Below are 15,130 nucleotides of genomic sequence, written 5' to 3' on the forward strand. Positions count from 1 at the left end.
TCCTGGGTACCAGCAGCTGTGCCTGTGTCTGTGGCCCAGGAGAGGGACAATCTGCACACCCCACGGTCTCCATGGTCCTGGGCGTCAATGGCTGCACCTGCAGCCCAGGAGAGGGACAAGCCGCCCTCCCCGTGGTCCTGGGAGCCTGTGGCCAGCCAAAGGGAAGCCTGGGTACTGGTGCCTGCAACCAACTGGAGGAGGGAATCTTGGGTCCCAGGTGTGGTGCGAGGCAGAGGCAATTAGGGGTGATCAGGCCAGCTGGGGAGCAGTTAGGGGCAATCAGGCCATTAGAGGAGCAGTTGTGGGTGATCAGGCAGGCAGGCAGAGGTGTTTAGGGGTGATCAGGCAGGCAGGCAGAGGGGTTAGGGGCAATCAGGCAGGCAGGCAGGCCAGTGGTCCCAGATTGTGAGAGGCAGTCGAACATCCCTCAAGGAGCCCGGCCTGGAGAGGGTGCAGGCTGTTCTGAGGGAATCCCGTTCCCCCTTCCCACCCTCCCCCGGACCCCGTGCATGAATTTCATGTGCCGGGCCTCTAGTGTAATAAATATTTTAATATCTTGACTACTTATTCCCAAGATCACTTTACCAAAATGCAAACCAGACCAGATATTAGAACCACCCAAATCCTTCAGCAAGCCACATGAAGTACTAAGTTTTCTGAATTCTGCAGTAGTATCTAAAGACCAAGCATACATTTATCAAATAAGAAATAAAGAGGCCCCCTAAGGACCCTTCATAATTCAGATAAGGACCAAGTCTTTCAAATTGATGCAATAATGTACCTTCCCCACTCCAGATACTCTCAAAATATTTCCTATATAATAAAAGCCTAATATGCTAAGCGTCTGAACATTTGTTCAACCGTTCAACTAGTCTCTATGACGCATACTGACAACCAAGGGGCAGATGTTCCAACCGGTAGGTTAGCTTGCTTCCGGAGTCTAGCTGATTGGAACTGGGCGAGACAGATGGACATGCCTGGAGCCCTCCCCTGGTCCCTCCCCAGCCCTAATCATGCACTAATGGGGTCTCTCAGCCTGGCCTGCACCCTCTCGCAATCTGGGACCCCTCGGGAGATGTCAAAGAGCTGGTTTCAGCCTGAGGCCTGGAGGCCAGGCCTCTAGAAGTTTTATAAATATGAATATAAATGTGTATTACAAATCTAGTGCTAAGAAAGGAAAATAAAGAGCAAGGAAGAGGGGAGTGTGGGAGAAGAGAAAGAAAGTGAAATGAGAGAAAGTATCTTCTTTAAGATCTCTGTATGGTACAAAAGTAAGAAGCCGAAGCACCAAAGAAGCTTCTGCTCACCAGAGCACCTGAAAGACCACAGGGATAGGTGAACAATGGAGGGCAACTCCAACATGGATTCAAGTTAGAAAAGATACTCTGAGATCTTGCAATGCCACCTAGAAGCCATGGGACAGACACCTTGTAACATGTGCTCCTACAGAATCCACTTCATCTACAAGTTGCCCTGCCCTAAATACAGCCTAATAGCTGGAGCCAAAGGCTCCAGCTGCAGCCCCTCCAGGTGACCTTGGCCTTTATACAGCTCTAACAGAAAGCCATAACAAAGTTCTAAAGCCAGGGACCCCACAGCTGCTGGTGAGCTCACAGCCCTAGAATAAGCTTAAAGGGCGAAGCAGAACCCTGAGCTAGGGAGCCCCTATAGACCCATCCCCATGCTGTGACCTCATTTCCAACCCTATCTTTGGTTTCCACCCCAACGTGGGAAGTGCAAAATGTGAGGAAGAGAGTAGGGGCTGGGGATGGAGTCGACCTCCCAGGGAGAGAACTGGTTGTTAACCTCAAGTACTCTGAGTTTCAGTTTAGTTATTGCTTGTTGGAAGATCAGAAACATGTTTTCTACCTCACTTAACACTCAGCTTCCCAGTCTACTAAACAGGGAGATTATCTCAAAATTTTTTACTCCAGTTACTGTAAGTGATGTGTTTTGATCAAATATTAACATGTCCAAGGAAATTGGAGAGGCCACAGTTAACTGAAATCTACCAATAATCTCGTAAACAATAAAACCTACTGCCTCCTACACCTCCTTTTTTATCAAAACAAAAAAACAAAGCTCACTGATTTGGACTTTATTTTCCTTGACAATACTTTCTCCTCCCCTACCATGAATCCCCACCTCATCACCCTACAACAGTAGATGTATAATGATAACTGAAACAGCCAGAAGATAGAAGAAGGCAGATGCAAAGAACCTGGACAATCCACAGACTGTTTTAACTGTTGCTTTAAACCAAGCATGTCAAACTTGCGGCTGGCAGGCGGCATGCCTCATTTAAACCTGCTGGCCACAAGTGTGACATGCTTGCTTTAAACAGAAAGTTTTCATGCATATACATTTACATAGGAAAAGTCCAAATACCTGAAATTGTATATGTGTTTTTGGTAACTTCATCAGAAGATCAAATGCTAAAAGTTTCACTGGTTCAAAAGTGCTGGTAAAACATTCCATTAGTGTTTGGAAACGACCAACATCAATATCATGACTCAACTGATACACCGTTTGGACTTGACCTAAAAAAAAAAAAAATACACAAAAAAATAAACATTTAAAAGTCAATTAAAAGAAAAAAAGTCAACATTTTCAAGTTATTTGGACAAATTTATAGAAATTCATACAAAAATTCACACTTCATACTTTATCCATCCTATCTAATAAAAGAGTAATATGCAAATTGATCATCACTCCAACATACAAAGTGGCTGCCACAAGATGGCCAACAGGGGAGGGCAGTTGAGAGGGACCAGGTCTGCAGGGAGGACAGTTGTGGGTAATGAGGCCTGTAGGGGAGGGCAGTTGTGGGGACCCAGGCCTGCAGGAGAGGGCAGATAGGAGTGACCAGGCATGCAGGGGAGGGCAGTTAGGGGCAATCAGGCTGGCAAGGGAGTGGTTAGGGGATGATCAGGCATGCAGGCAGAAGCGGTTAGGGGCTATCAGGAAGGCAGGCAGGTGAGCAGTTGGGAGCCAGCAGTCCTGGATTGTGAGAGGGATGTCCGACTGCCCATTTAGTCCAGGTTCCCAGATTGGAGAGGGTGTAGGCTGGGCTGAAGGACACACCCCTCTGTGCACAAATTTCGTGCACCAGGCCTCTAGTAATATCATAAAAGAATAATTTTCCATTAACTTATTTCATAAAATAAATTACCATAAAAATGATAGTATTACAGTTTTCTAATAGAAAGTAATGTTTTTTAAATTTGTTTAAAACCACTTCATTCTCTTTCTTTCTTTTTTTTTTCTTGTGCACTTCATTCTCTTTCAAAAGGCTACATATTACATAACAGACAACTAAGTTATATTTTGAATAAATAAAAACCAATTAAAAATTACATCTTTTAAAGAAAATCTTCATAAAACTTCTTGACCTAGGAGCCAAAGTCCTACCATGTCTTAGTTGAACTGACACTGAACAATTAATATGACATAGTCTAATAGAATTACTGAACATCTAAGATAAAGAAGTAATCTTTTAACCATTCAGGCAAAAAAAAAAAAAAAAGCTAAATTCAGCCACAAAGTGGAAAAACAGTCTGGCTGCACTCTTCACCAGAGCAGCATGCAGTGCTAGAAGACAGTGAAGCAATGCTTAAAAAATTCTCAGTGAAAGAAGGCGTGACAAAAACCTGTATATCAAAATCCTAATTCCAGTATCAAGTATAACAGCAATATTAATATTTAGCAATGTGCAAAAAATTAAGAACTATGTTTCCCCAACTCTTCCCAAAGAAAGACTAATGTTAGCCAACCAAGAAATGAACAGGAAAACTGTCACAAAAGAATGATGGCAGTCACTGAATTCACTGAACTCTAAGATCAAGATGGAACAACTACGGTAAATAATGGGTTTCATAACCGAATGTGAGGAATATTTAACAGCATTTAACAAATTAACCCCTGCTAATAACTGAAAACAGTCCTGTGCTTACTTAATTTGAGGAATGTTGTTCAATATAACTGCTTTTAATTTAATCTTAACTCACAAGTTAATGTAACTCTGTGAAACAATCAGAGCAAGAAACTGAAGTTTTTGTCACTTCATTCACACCTCTGTTCAAATTTGCTTCTTCTATTCCAATTCAGATACCTCTTTCCCTTTCTCTTGCCTGATTGTTCTGGCTGAAACTTTCACTACAATGGGGAATGGCAGTGGTGAAAGTGAGCATCTGTGTCTGGTGCCTGATCACAGGAGAAAGGCTTTGTCTTTACCAGTGAGTATGATATGGTGTTGGCTGTGGCTTTTTCATGAATGTTCTTTATCACACCTAGGAAGTTCCCTTCTAGTCCCAGTTTGCTGGGTGTTTATCATAAAAGGGTGGTGAATTTTGTCAATACTTTTTCTACATTAATTGAGATTATCATGTGTGTGTGCATTTCCTTTGTTCTAATGTGGTATATTACACTGACTATTTTTTTATGTTGAACCATCCTTACATTCCTGAGATTAAATTCCAGTTACTTAGTCATGGTATATAACACTTCTAAAACAGTTAGATTTGGTTTGCTAGTAAAGGATAAGAATTTTTGCATCTATATTCATAAAGGAGACTGGCCCACAATTTTTTTGTGGAATCTGTCTGGCTTTGGTATCAGTGATACTAGCCTCACAGAATGAGTTAGCAGATGTTCACTCCTCTCCAACCTTTTGGAAGCATTTGAAAAGGATTGGTGTTACTCTTTCTTTAAACATTTGGTAGAATTCACCAGTGAAGCCACTGCTGGGCTTTGTTGAGAGGCTTTGTATTACACTCTCTCTTTACTTGGTATAGGTCTGCTCAACTTTCCTATTTTTTTCTTAAGTCAATAATTTTATGTTTCTAGGAATATGTCCATTTCGTCTAGGCTATTTAACTTGTTGGAAATACAATTGTTCATAGTATTGTCTTACAGTCCTTTTTAGTTCTGAAAGATCAGTGGAAACATCCTTACTTTCATTTCTATTTTAGTTATTTACACCTTCTTTCTTTTTTTTCCCTAGTATAGTCAAAACTTTGTCAATTTTGTTGATGTTTTAAAAAACCAATAACCCCAACTTTTGGTTTTGTTGAGTCTCTGTACTGTTTTCCATTTATCTCCATTCTAATCTTTATTATTTCCTTCCTTCTGCTAGCTTCTTGTAAGGTTTGCTCTTCTTTTTTCTAATTCCTTGAGGTATAGTTAGTTAATTGATTTGAGATTTTTTTCTCTTTAAATGTAGGCATGTACAGCTATAAATCTCTCTCTGAGCTCTGCTTCTGCTTCATCCCATAGTTTGGTATGTTGTGCTTTGTTTTCATTCCTCTCAAAGTATTTTCTAATTTTCCTTGTGATTTCTTCTTCATCCACTGGTTGTTTAAAGGCTCTAATCAAATATGAAGACTTCTCTGGATGAAACGGTTAGCACTGCCCATCCTCCCAAGCAGACCATATCTCCCTCCCCTTCTCTTCCTGAAATACCTTTTCATAGTACTTATCGCCATCTGAAATCCTACCTATCACTTGGTAATTTACTGTGTGACTCCCTTCACTAAAATCTAAGCTCAAATATGGGAAGCACTTTGTTTTGTACACTGCATATCCATGGCTGCATGACATGTAATAACTAAATAAATACTTACTGAACCAACACCTTTACTCTAATTATGGAATCAAGTTTTTCATCATAAATACTGGGATATATTATTGAGTAAGAAAGATGCATGTGCTTATTCTTCTTGAATTAGGACAATACTTGAGGAAAGGAAGAAACCATTTGACTAATCACAGACCTTTTATAAAATAATATAGAAACCCACATTAAAGTTCTTGGGATAAAGATGAATTATAAATTTACATTTCCCATCCAGTATTTCATGGTCATATCCTTTAAAGTTAAGGGGTATAGTGTGGCTTGAACCATTTGCATTACTCTCACATTGTTTAATTAACAGAAATACTGTGAAGCCAGTCACTGCCCAATTATATGTGACTCCTTCATTAGGAACATGACTTGGCTTTTTCATTTTTAAACAATATTTACATATGTTAAACTACTCTCTCAATTGAAAAATTGCCAGCATAATTCAGCCCAGTGTTACTTCCCCTACACCTAGGTGCAACTATACAGAAAACTTTTTGTTAACCTGATAAGCAACCACTTGTAGGTAAAACTTCATTTTCTAAGTTCAGTTGTAATACAATTGAAATTCTCTTAACTGACAGATGCCTCTACCTACATTTTCTGAGGCTACTGTAACAAATTACCACAAATTAGTAGCTTAAAACCACAGAAATCTATTCTCTCACAGTCCTGGAAGCTAGAAATACAAAATCCAGGCGTTGTTAGGGCCATGCTCACTTTGTAGGCTCAAGGGAGAAGTGGTGCCGGTCTCTTTCAGCTTCCGGGGGCTGCCAGGATTCCATGGCTTGTAGCCATAGCTCTCCAATCTATACTGTCAACTGACTCCTCTCTGTGTCAGATCTCCCTTTGCCTCTCTCTTAGAACACTTGTGATTGGCATTTAGGCCCATCCAGATAATCCAAGTAAGATCCTTAACTTAATCACATCTTCAAAGAATCTTTTTCCAAGTAAGTTCACATTCATGGGTTGTAAGGATTTGATGTGGATACCTTTTGGAGATCATTTTTCGGCCTCCCGCACCTACTCTCATCAGGTGATCAAATTTACCATCATGAATAATGGAACAAGCCAACATTACGTACCTCCTGCTATGATGCCCTGAGAAAAACATCACATCACCTATGAGATATTCATACCAAAAATGCAAAATCTGAGTGAAATCATGAGGAAACAACAAGACTGATAGACATTCCTCCAAAATGTTAATGTCTCGAAATAAGACGCTTTCCAGATTAAAGGAGGCTAAAAGAGATATAACAACAAAATGCAACGTATGATCTTGAACTCGTTCCTGGATTATAGGTAAAAAAAAAAAAAAAAATGTTTCCTAAAAAAGGCCACTTACTGGGACAACTGGCAAATTTGTAATATCGGTTGTATGTTAGATAACAGCATTACATCAACATTACATTTCCTAAACTTGAGCATTGTTGTCATAGTTAGAAAATTAATGAGAGAGATAGATAAAGCAAATATGGCAAATTCGTGAATAATGTCATTTGTTCAACATCCTTTCTTAATAACACTGACGTGGGGGCGGATGTAATTCCCGGCAAAGGCCACTTTCTGTGCGGAATCTGCAAGCCGTCTCCGGGTCTGCACGGGTTTCCTACGGGCAGCCCAGGTTCCTCCCACATCCCAAAACCGTGCATGCTCGGTAACAGCTGTGTCTAAAGTGTCCCCGTCTGAGGAAGTGTGGGTGTGCGCGTGTGTGAGTGTGCTCTGCAATGGAAGGGCGCCCTGTCCCTCCTGCCCTGAGCTGCCAGGGTGGGCTCAGGCCGCCTGAGACCCTGACTGGAACAAATGGGTTAGAAAAGAGTTATCTTACATTTTTTTTACTAGTCTTTCTTAAATGTAGATGTAATTTCACATTTATTTCAATGCTTAATATTAGAAGTGTTTCGGGTCTTTTTTTTTTTTTTTTTAAGTTTGGTGATGTTTTTGTGGCCAAAAGTACGCTATAGAAACTTAACTCTTGTTTATATCAATTAGCCTGTGGTAAAACTGGTTTCGTTATACGTTGTTTCACTTAAAGCAGCAGTTTCCAAGAACCCATTTATATATTAACTAGAGGCTCGGTGCACGAACTTAGTGCACTTGGGAGGGGTTCCCCCGGCAGCCAGCCTGCACCCTCTTGCATTCCAGGAGTCCTCAGAGAATGTCCAACTGACGACTTAGGCCCGATCCTTGTCTCCACCACTGCCGCTGTGCTCGCCAGCCATGAGCCCAGCTTCTGGCTAAGCGGCGCTTGCACTGACCACAAGGGAACAGCTTCTGCATCGAGCATCTGCTCCCTGGTGGTCAGTGCATGTCATAGCAATCAGTCATTCTGCCATTCGGCCAAAACCGGCTCTCCAACATCCTGAGAGGTCCCAGATTGTAAAAGGATACAGGCCAGGCCAAGGGGCCCCACTGGTGCACGATTGGGTCGGGAAGAAACATGGGGGGTTGACCAGCTAGGGAGGAACCATGGGAGGGCTTCAGGGTGTGTCTGGCACATTTTGCTCAGTCCCAATCAGCCAGACCCCAGCAACAAGCTAACCTATCAGTCGGAGTGTCTGCCCCTTGCTGGTCAGTGCACATCATAGCAAGCAGTTGAGTGGCCTTAGCATATCATTATCATATCTTTGATGGCCAACTGGATGACCAGAAACTTAGCATATTATGCTTTTATTATATAGGATGGCATCTTATAAACAAATGATAAATCTAGGTAGAGGGTACACAGTTGTACAGAGAACTATTCTTGAACCTTTGCTGTTGGCTTGAATTTTTTTCAAATAAAAACTTGGGGGGGGGGGGGGAATGGTTTTCTTCAAATGAAGCAAGCCTGTATTAATATCAAATAACTCCGCTCCCAGCTAAAAAAAGTATACTTTGCCTCAATATTTAAACTAGAAAAAAAAAAATCCAACAATATAGCAAAGTTCTCTGATCCTCTGGCCATTGCTTTCCAAAAAGTAGCAGAGCAGGATATTTTTCTGTTTGAACACAATCAAGAAGGACTGAGCACAAACCAGAAGTACAGATTAAAACATACACAAACTCATGCACAGAGATAAAAAGAACCATGTCCTGCCCTAGCCAGTTTGGCTCCATGGATAGAGCATTGGCCTGTGGACTGAAGGGTCCCAGGTTAGATTCTGGCCAAGGGCACATGCCCAGGTTGCAAGCTCGATCCCCAGTAGGGGGCATGCTGGAGGTAGCCAATCAATGATTCTTTCTCATCATTGATGTTTCTATCTCTCTCCCTCTTTCTTCCTCTCTGAAATCAATAAAGAAAAAACTTTTTTAAAAGAACCATGTCTTGTCAAAAAGGAAAAAAATAAAACAACTCAAATGGAAGTTCAATGTTCAGCTAAGTATCCCGCAAAAGGAGAAACAAAGGGCATCATTAAATCAGGATGCCTGGAAATGACATCATCCTATAGTCTTTCTGAAACCAGATTGAGACTTACTAAACAGATAGCATGTAGAGGGAAACCACATTTTAACCACAAAGACTCACTGTAACAGAAAAGAAAAAGAATTTTTTAACTTAAAGAACAGATTGGACAGATTAGAATACCAACATATTAATTGGGGCACACTGAGAACATAATGAGCATAGTTCATGAAAACTGTAGTTTTGGTTTGGCAAATAATAACTACAGTTTTCCTCATGTGCCTTATTGACAAATTTAATTATGTCCACATTAAAATTATATAGTGAGAATAAAAGATCTCATAAGAACTTTAAAAGGCAACAAACTCAAGCTTCAAGTAAAATAAAATGTTGAAAAAATATGTTTTGCAAGAAAAAATATACTTTCCCAAACATTATTAAAAACTTACCTTCTGGGACAGGGAAAACTTCAGCTATTGAGCCTAAAATGGTTAAAGCTGAAAATCTAGTTGGGTAGGAAGAGCCAGGAAACAATGCTTCAAAAAGACTGTTGCAAATAGATGACATGAAATTCTAAAAATAAATTACAATAAGTATAAATTGAGTTAACTTTACAATAGGTTATCACCAAAGCTCCATATTTAAGAATGGGGTTTTTTTCTTTTAATTATGGAAAAAATATTTTTAGAAACAATACTAGTTATTCACTTCCCTTAACACTTCTGATTGACACCCTTGACCATGAGCTATATCATGACTACAATGAACTCCATCTTTGTAGAGCCAACAAGTACAAATCCGATGTTTCACACATTTTTAGTGATGCATTCAGGCATCAAAAGCATGTATACAGGAACAGAAGATGGTTGCCGACAGGAAGGCAGACTACAAGACAGTGCATGAGTGAGAAAACAAAGGGAGAGTGTGTGGTCGCACGGGGCGTGTTTGTTGGTGAGTTGAGGGACAGCTATACTCCAGGAGACTGTTGGGGACTGTTGGTGGTCAGTGCATGTCACAGCAAGCAGATGAGCGGCCTTAGCATATAATTAGCATGTTACACTTTGATTGGTTAAATGGCCAACTAGTCAACCAGACACTTAGCATATTAGGCCGGGCAGCCCCCAGTGCTGCTAGGATCCCTCCTGGAGTGACCGGATCAGACGCAGAGACCGCACCATCTTGAAGGGGAACATGGGAATCTACAAATATGGCACCCACCGAACAGCTTGGAACCCGAGAACACCGGTCCCCAATTGGCACAAGCACGCGGATTCAGAGGAGCTCTACCCTCCACCAGGAAAAGGTCAGATTTCACCTGGGATAAGGTGAGGTCTTTGGTCCCAGCAGGAGAGAAAAACTGCTCATGCAGGAGCTGGAGAACCTGAGGAAGTCTGCTCCTAGAAAAATCCGCCGCTGTTGGGGCTGGTGCGATCCATGAATGTGGAAGGGGGTCCACAGAGCTGCTAACAGAAGGGAACTCTAAAAAGCAACCCATTTTGATCTGATGTAAAAGGACAGCTTAAAAATTTTAAAAGTGCGCCAGCTGCTTAGACCCAAGGGGGAAAAAAAGACTGCACCGACTTGTGTGCAGCCCCGGAGTTCACACTTATGCTGGTTCTTTTTTTTTTTTCTTCTTTTCTCTTTTCCTCTTTAAATCCTTGCTTCTGATTACTAAGTCCAATACACAGGATCACCCAATTGAGGACACCCTAAGAGATTGCAGGGGAAAGCTGTTTTTCTGGAACCTGGGGATCAGAGCGGGGAATAACCATCAGAGAATCAGCTCTGGGCAACCCACATGCCACAGGGAAAACAGGATTTAAGCAATGGCTAGAGAGGAGCTATAGACCCGGAGGTCAATCCAGAAACACTGCCACCCAGTGGTTGAATCACAAATTAACTATTGTGAAAACACAAATAAAGGAATACAAGAAATTAAGATGCACTGTCTGCTTAAAAATCAGGACTGGCTTACAACACTGAGGAGCAGTGGAACTCAGAAAACTTTAATACTGTCCTGACTAGGAAACAGGCGTACCAAACAGAACAGTAGAGGAAGTGAATGATCTTCATTACTGCATATTTTTATTTTTATTTTTTTCATATTTTACTTAAGAAACTAATTTTTTTCTTTTTTCCTCACTTGATTTTACCTTTATAATTATTACATTTTTATTACAATATTATTACTACTACTATTTTATCTTTTTTTTTTTTAAGTGCCATTTATTTTCTCTTTATTTTACTTTGGGATTAGTGTTCCACATTCTATTTTCATCTTTCCTTTAACATCATTTTACTCTATCTCAACTTTACTTTTATGCCATCACTCTTTTCCTAACTTTTCCCCTTTTGTTGTCCTGTTTCTCTTACCCTATTCCTGTTTTAGATTCTCCCTATTCCTTCTTTTTACCTCCTGTTAAAATTTCACCCTTCTTATATATCTAATTTCCAAACCCCTGCTCCAAGTCCATACACATCTCTCTTCTCTTTCTTCCCCCCAAATTTTTTCTCTCTGTCCTTTTGTTGTTTGTCTGATTGTTGATTATATCAACTTTTTATGCTTGTTTGTGAGATTGTTATGCTTATTCTTTTTTCTTTGCTTTGTTTTTTGGTTTGTTTGTTATTGTTGTTGTTGTTGTTTTTTTTTTTTTTGGGGGGGGGGTTGCTTCTGTTTTTCCCTTGCCTCGCTTGATATTAGTTGTTGTTAATAGTTTGCATTCATCTCCAGGTACTTGTTTCTGGCATTTGCTCAGATTAGTGGCTGTTCTATTGGAATTTTCTCCCCATATATTAGGGGTGTCGAACTCAATCAGAGAAGGGGCCAAAATCTAAAATCCAGCCTAAATCGCAGGCCGAATGGTTTACTGAACAGTCATAAACTGACAATGTCATAAACTGACAGCGGAGTGCAGTGATGACAGCGCGGTGTGGGCCACATTGCAAGGCCTGGCGGGCTGGATTTGGCCCGCGGGCCTTGTGTTTGACATATGTGCCATATATAGTTTGTTCCCCTCTTCTTTCTTATTCTCTTACTTTTCTCTCTTACTTTTTTTTCCTTTTCCCAATTTCATTTTTGCACTCCTTTCTTTTTTTTTTCTCTCTCTCTCTCCTTCTTTCTCTCCTATCCTCTAATTCGCCTTTCTCTGGTGGTCAACTTTATTTGGGGTTATTAATATCGTGAATACATTTCTGTTCAGTGGCTTGTGCATTGTACCTGGTTGTGTTGTATTTGTGCCTTTAAGTCAATGTAGGAGAGAGAGAAATACATAACCAGACACCCGGAGAAGAGAGAAACAGCCCGCATATGAAAGTAAAACAGGCATCACCAGAAAAGTAAACAAAATCGAGGCAAGCAACCTGTCAGAGAAAGAATTCAGAGAAATAGTCAGAAGGTGGCTGAAAAGAATGGAAGACAAATTCAACAATATGTGTAAGAACCAAGAGGAAATGAAGAAGAACCAAGAAGAAATGAGAAATGATATCACTGCTGTAAAGAACTGAATAGGAAACAAGAGTAGACTAGAAGCAAAGGACTGCATCAGTGAGCTAGAAGACAAGGTAGGAAAAAAATACTCAAGTGGAGCAGCTTCTAGGAAAAAAAATTAAAAAGCAGGAGGAGAGCTTTGGGACAACACGAAACAAAAGTATGTATACATTTTAAGTTTTAAAATGACCAAAGAAATAGCCAATACATTACCTGATAAATTTGATAAATGTAATACTTGATAAAAATAACTATAATGACATAATTCATTTAGAAATCCAACTATTCTGTTGTCTACTATCTGCCCCCTTTTTTTAGACTCCTGCTCTACCATCCTGTTTATACAAAGATAAAAAATAAAAACTTTTCGTAAAATGCAATTTTCAAACAAAAAGCAAAGTGGAAAATACTTTATCCAGGATAAAATCTTCCCCCTGTAATTAAAAGGATAACTTTTTTCTGTGTAAGATGAAGAGAAAAAGTATAAGGACAAGTTGTGATTTTGAAGCATCTAGTATAATACTATGCCTTGACGACATATATTTGTAACTGAATAGATATAAGCAGGTCTACTCTCAACTGACTAGATATGATCCCTGAATTCATTTTTTGGTCAAGGACATACAACTCTGGGGACTTATCCTCTAGGACCTTACAGCTCTAAGTAACAGTTTATTAGTTTCAACGGAATAGGGTAGTTATTAAAAATACCCTAAACTAGTTTTAATTATAAATAAATATTTATACTCTATCTAAAGACTAGTTTTTTAAAAACTAAAAAAAGCACATATATGAAAAATCAGAATGTCAATCCATAAAGTAACTTTTGTGTTTCTAAATATCTAAGTTAGACAAATGTCCTTTTACCCTTTCAAAAAGAAGCTAAAGAAATGTGTTATCTTAGGTCATCTAGCAGCAATCTCAGAAAGGCTAAAAAATAATTCTTACACACACACAGCAAGTGCTCAGTATATATACTCTGATCACTTGATGATTGCCAGCAAGGCTTTTTAGAGTGACTTAGAATTCACAAAGAGCTGTCTCATTTAGTCATCAAAATAAACCTTTCAAAGTGGTTACTAATCCCACTTCCAGTTGAATAGACTCCAAATAAGCCAACTAGTCGATGGCAGAATTAGGATAAATCAATGTGCTTTTCCAATCTTCATTATTGGTATTTTACAAAGATGAAGCTGATTTCAGCCTTTGTATAGAAATATTCTTCCTCAGATTATTTTGTACCTTTTAATACAAAATTGAAGACTAAGACCCATCCATAACATTTAAAGTAGGTACTCACTATGTTATAGCTCCACTGTATCAACTTACTATGCTTGTATTCCTAAATGCAATAAAATAGATGAACTCTGTCCTCTATCTGGGTCTTAGAAAAAAAAAAAAAGAATCTACTTCTAAGAGGCTAGATTTGGAGTAATAAACCAGTGGTGGAAAGTTCATTCTGTTCTGATGGAAAGAAAGTAAAGGTTGTCAAGCTGAGCCCTGGCCCAGATTGGGGCTGCTGTACCTGGGGTTCCATCCAATCTGCTAACACCAAGTATCCTAAAAGTCAATTCTACTCCTCAACCTCACTCCAAAATGGGACAGACAGAATCTCCATAGCTGGACCATGAGCCAGGAGTCACTAACACCAAGCCACCAAATGTCATGTTAGTATAAAGAGAGGAGGCCCAGACTCAGTGGTCTCTGCCCTGGGGAGGAGTGGAGGAGTTCAGGGCCAGCAGTTACCTTTCTGTTACAGAATTTAATCCATCTGGCCCATATAAGCTGTAAATGATTGAGGCTAGCTCATTAATATTGCTTTCTAACAGACGTGAAATCCAGCACTGGTTCTACAACTCAGGCGGCCTGAAGAGAACTATGAAAGCACCAGTAAGAATATATAAAACCCAGCTTGAATAAAAAGGCACATAAATACTACTTACCAAGAGACTTCCATTTATTTCCGTTTAATACATAGTCATCATTTCTTAAGAATCCATGTGTTTAGAAATATATCACCTACCTTATACTGATGTAAAGAAACAGAAGGGTGATGTTTGGTTAACTCATTCTCTGGTTCATGTTTGGATTTATTTTGCTCCAGTTTATAAAGCACCTGAGAACTTTCCTGTATCCTACAAAATAACTTTTGAGAAAAAGAAAAATAAGGCATATGTGAACCACATTAACTTTAAATGCCAAGAATAAACTCTTAAGTTCTTTAAACTAGAACGTCAGGCAAGGAAAGTACTGGTTTTTAAACTGTTAATATTTACAGTGTCTCTTTTAGCATTTACATTGTTAAAACCAAAAACATTACACTGCAAACCAGAATATAAGTCTTTAAAACACAGTTCTATTTCCTTTAGATCAGCAAGAACCTAAAGATGATATATTCACTTCTATATTCTACCAATTCTTTACCCCAAAAAGTATCGCATGATTAATTCAGCTGACTTATTCAATAATGACCATTTCATGAGGTGTTTTAAAAGTTTTCTTCAAATAACTTATACCCTAAAAATTCATCGAGGGATTTTTTTTTTTAATTTAAATTTTTTTATTTTTTTTTTTGCCTTTCAAAATAAGAGCTCCAGTTTGACTTATTACACCAAAATGAAAAGACTTTTCACTC

The 15,130-nt window shown here is 39.4% G+C and overlaps 1 protein-coding gene across 4 annotated transcripts in view; it reads right to left on the reverse strand.

Moving 5' to 3' along the window:
- THADA (THADA armadillo repeat containing) overlaps positions 1-15,130 on the reverse strand; it is a 279,146-nt gene that overhangs the window by 246,381 nt on the left and 17,635 nt on the right. For all 4 annotated transcript variants that reach the window (XM_084901467.1, XM_084901468.1, XM_084901466.1 and 1 more), the window contains exons 14-16: positions 14,519-14,641; positions 9,458-9,581; positions 2,389-2,540 (exon numbers count right to left, since the gene is read on the reverse strand). In XM_084901467.1, the coding sequence (XP_084757593.1) occupies positions 2,389-2,540; positions 9,458-9,581; positions 14,519-14,641 (399 nt within the window). The remainder of the gene's footprint in view (positions 1-2,388; positions 2,541-9,457; positions 9,582-14,518; positions 14,642-15,130) is intronic.

Source organism: Pipistrellus hanaki (genome assembly GCF_964339955.1).
Source record: "Pipistrellus hanaki genome assembly, chromosome: 12".
Lineage (NCBI taxonomy): Eukaryota > Metazoa > Chordata > Mammalia > Chiroptera > Vespertilionidae > Pipistrellus > Pipistrellus hanaki.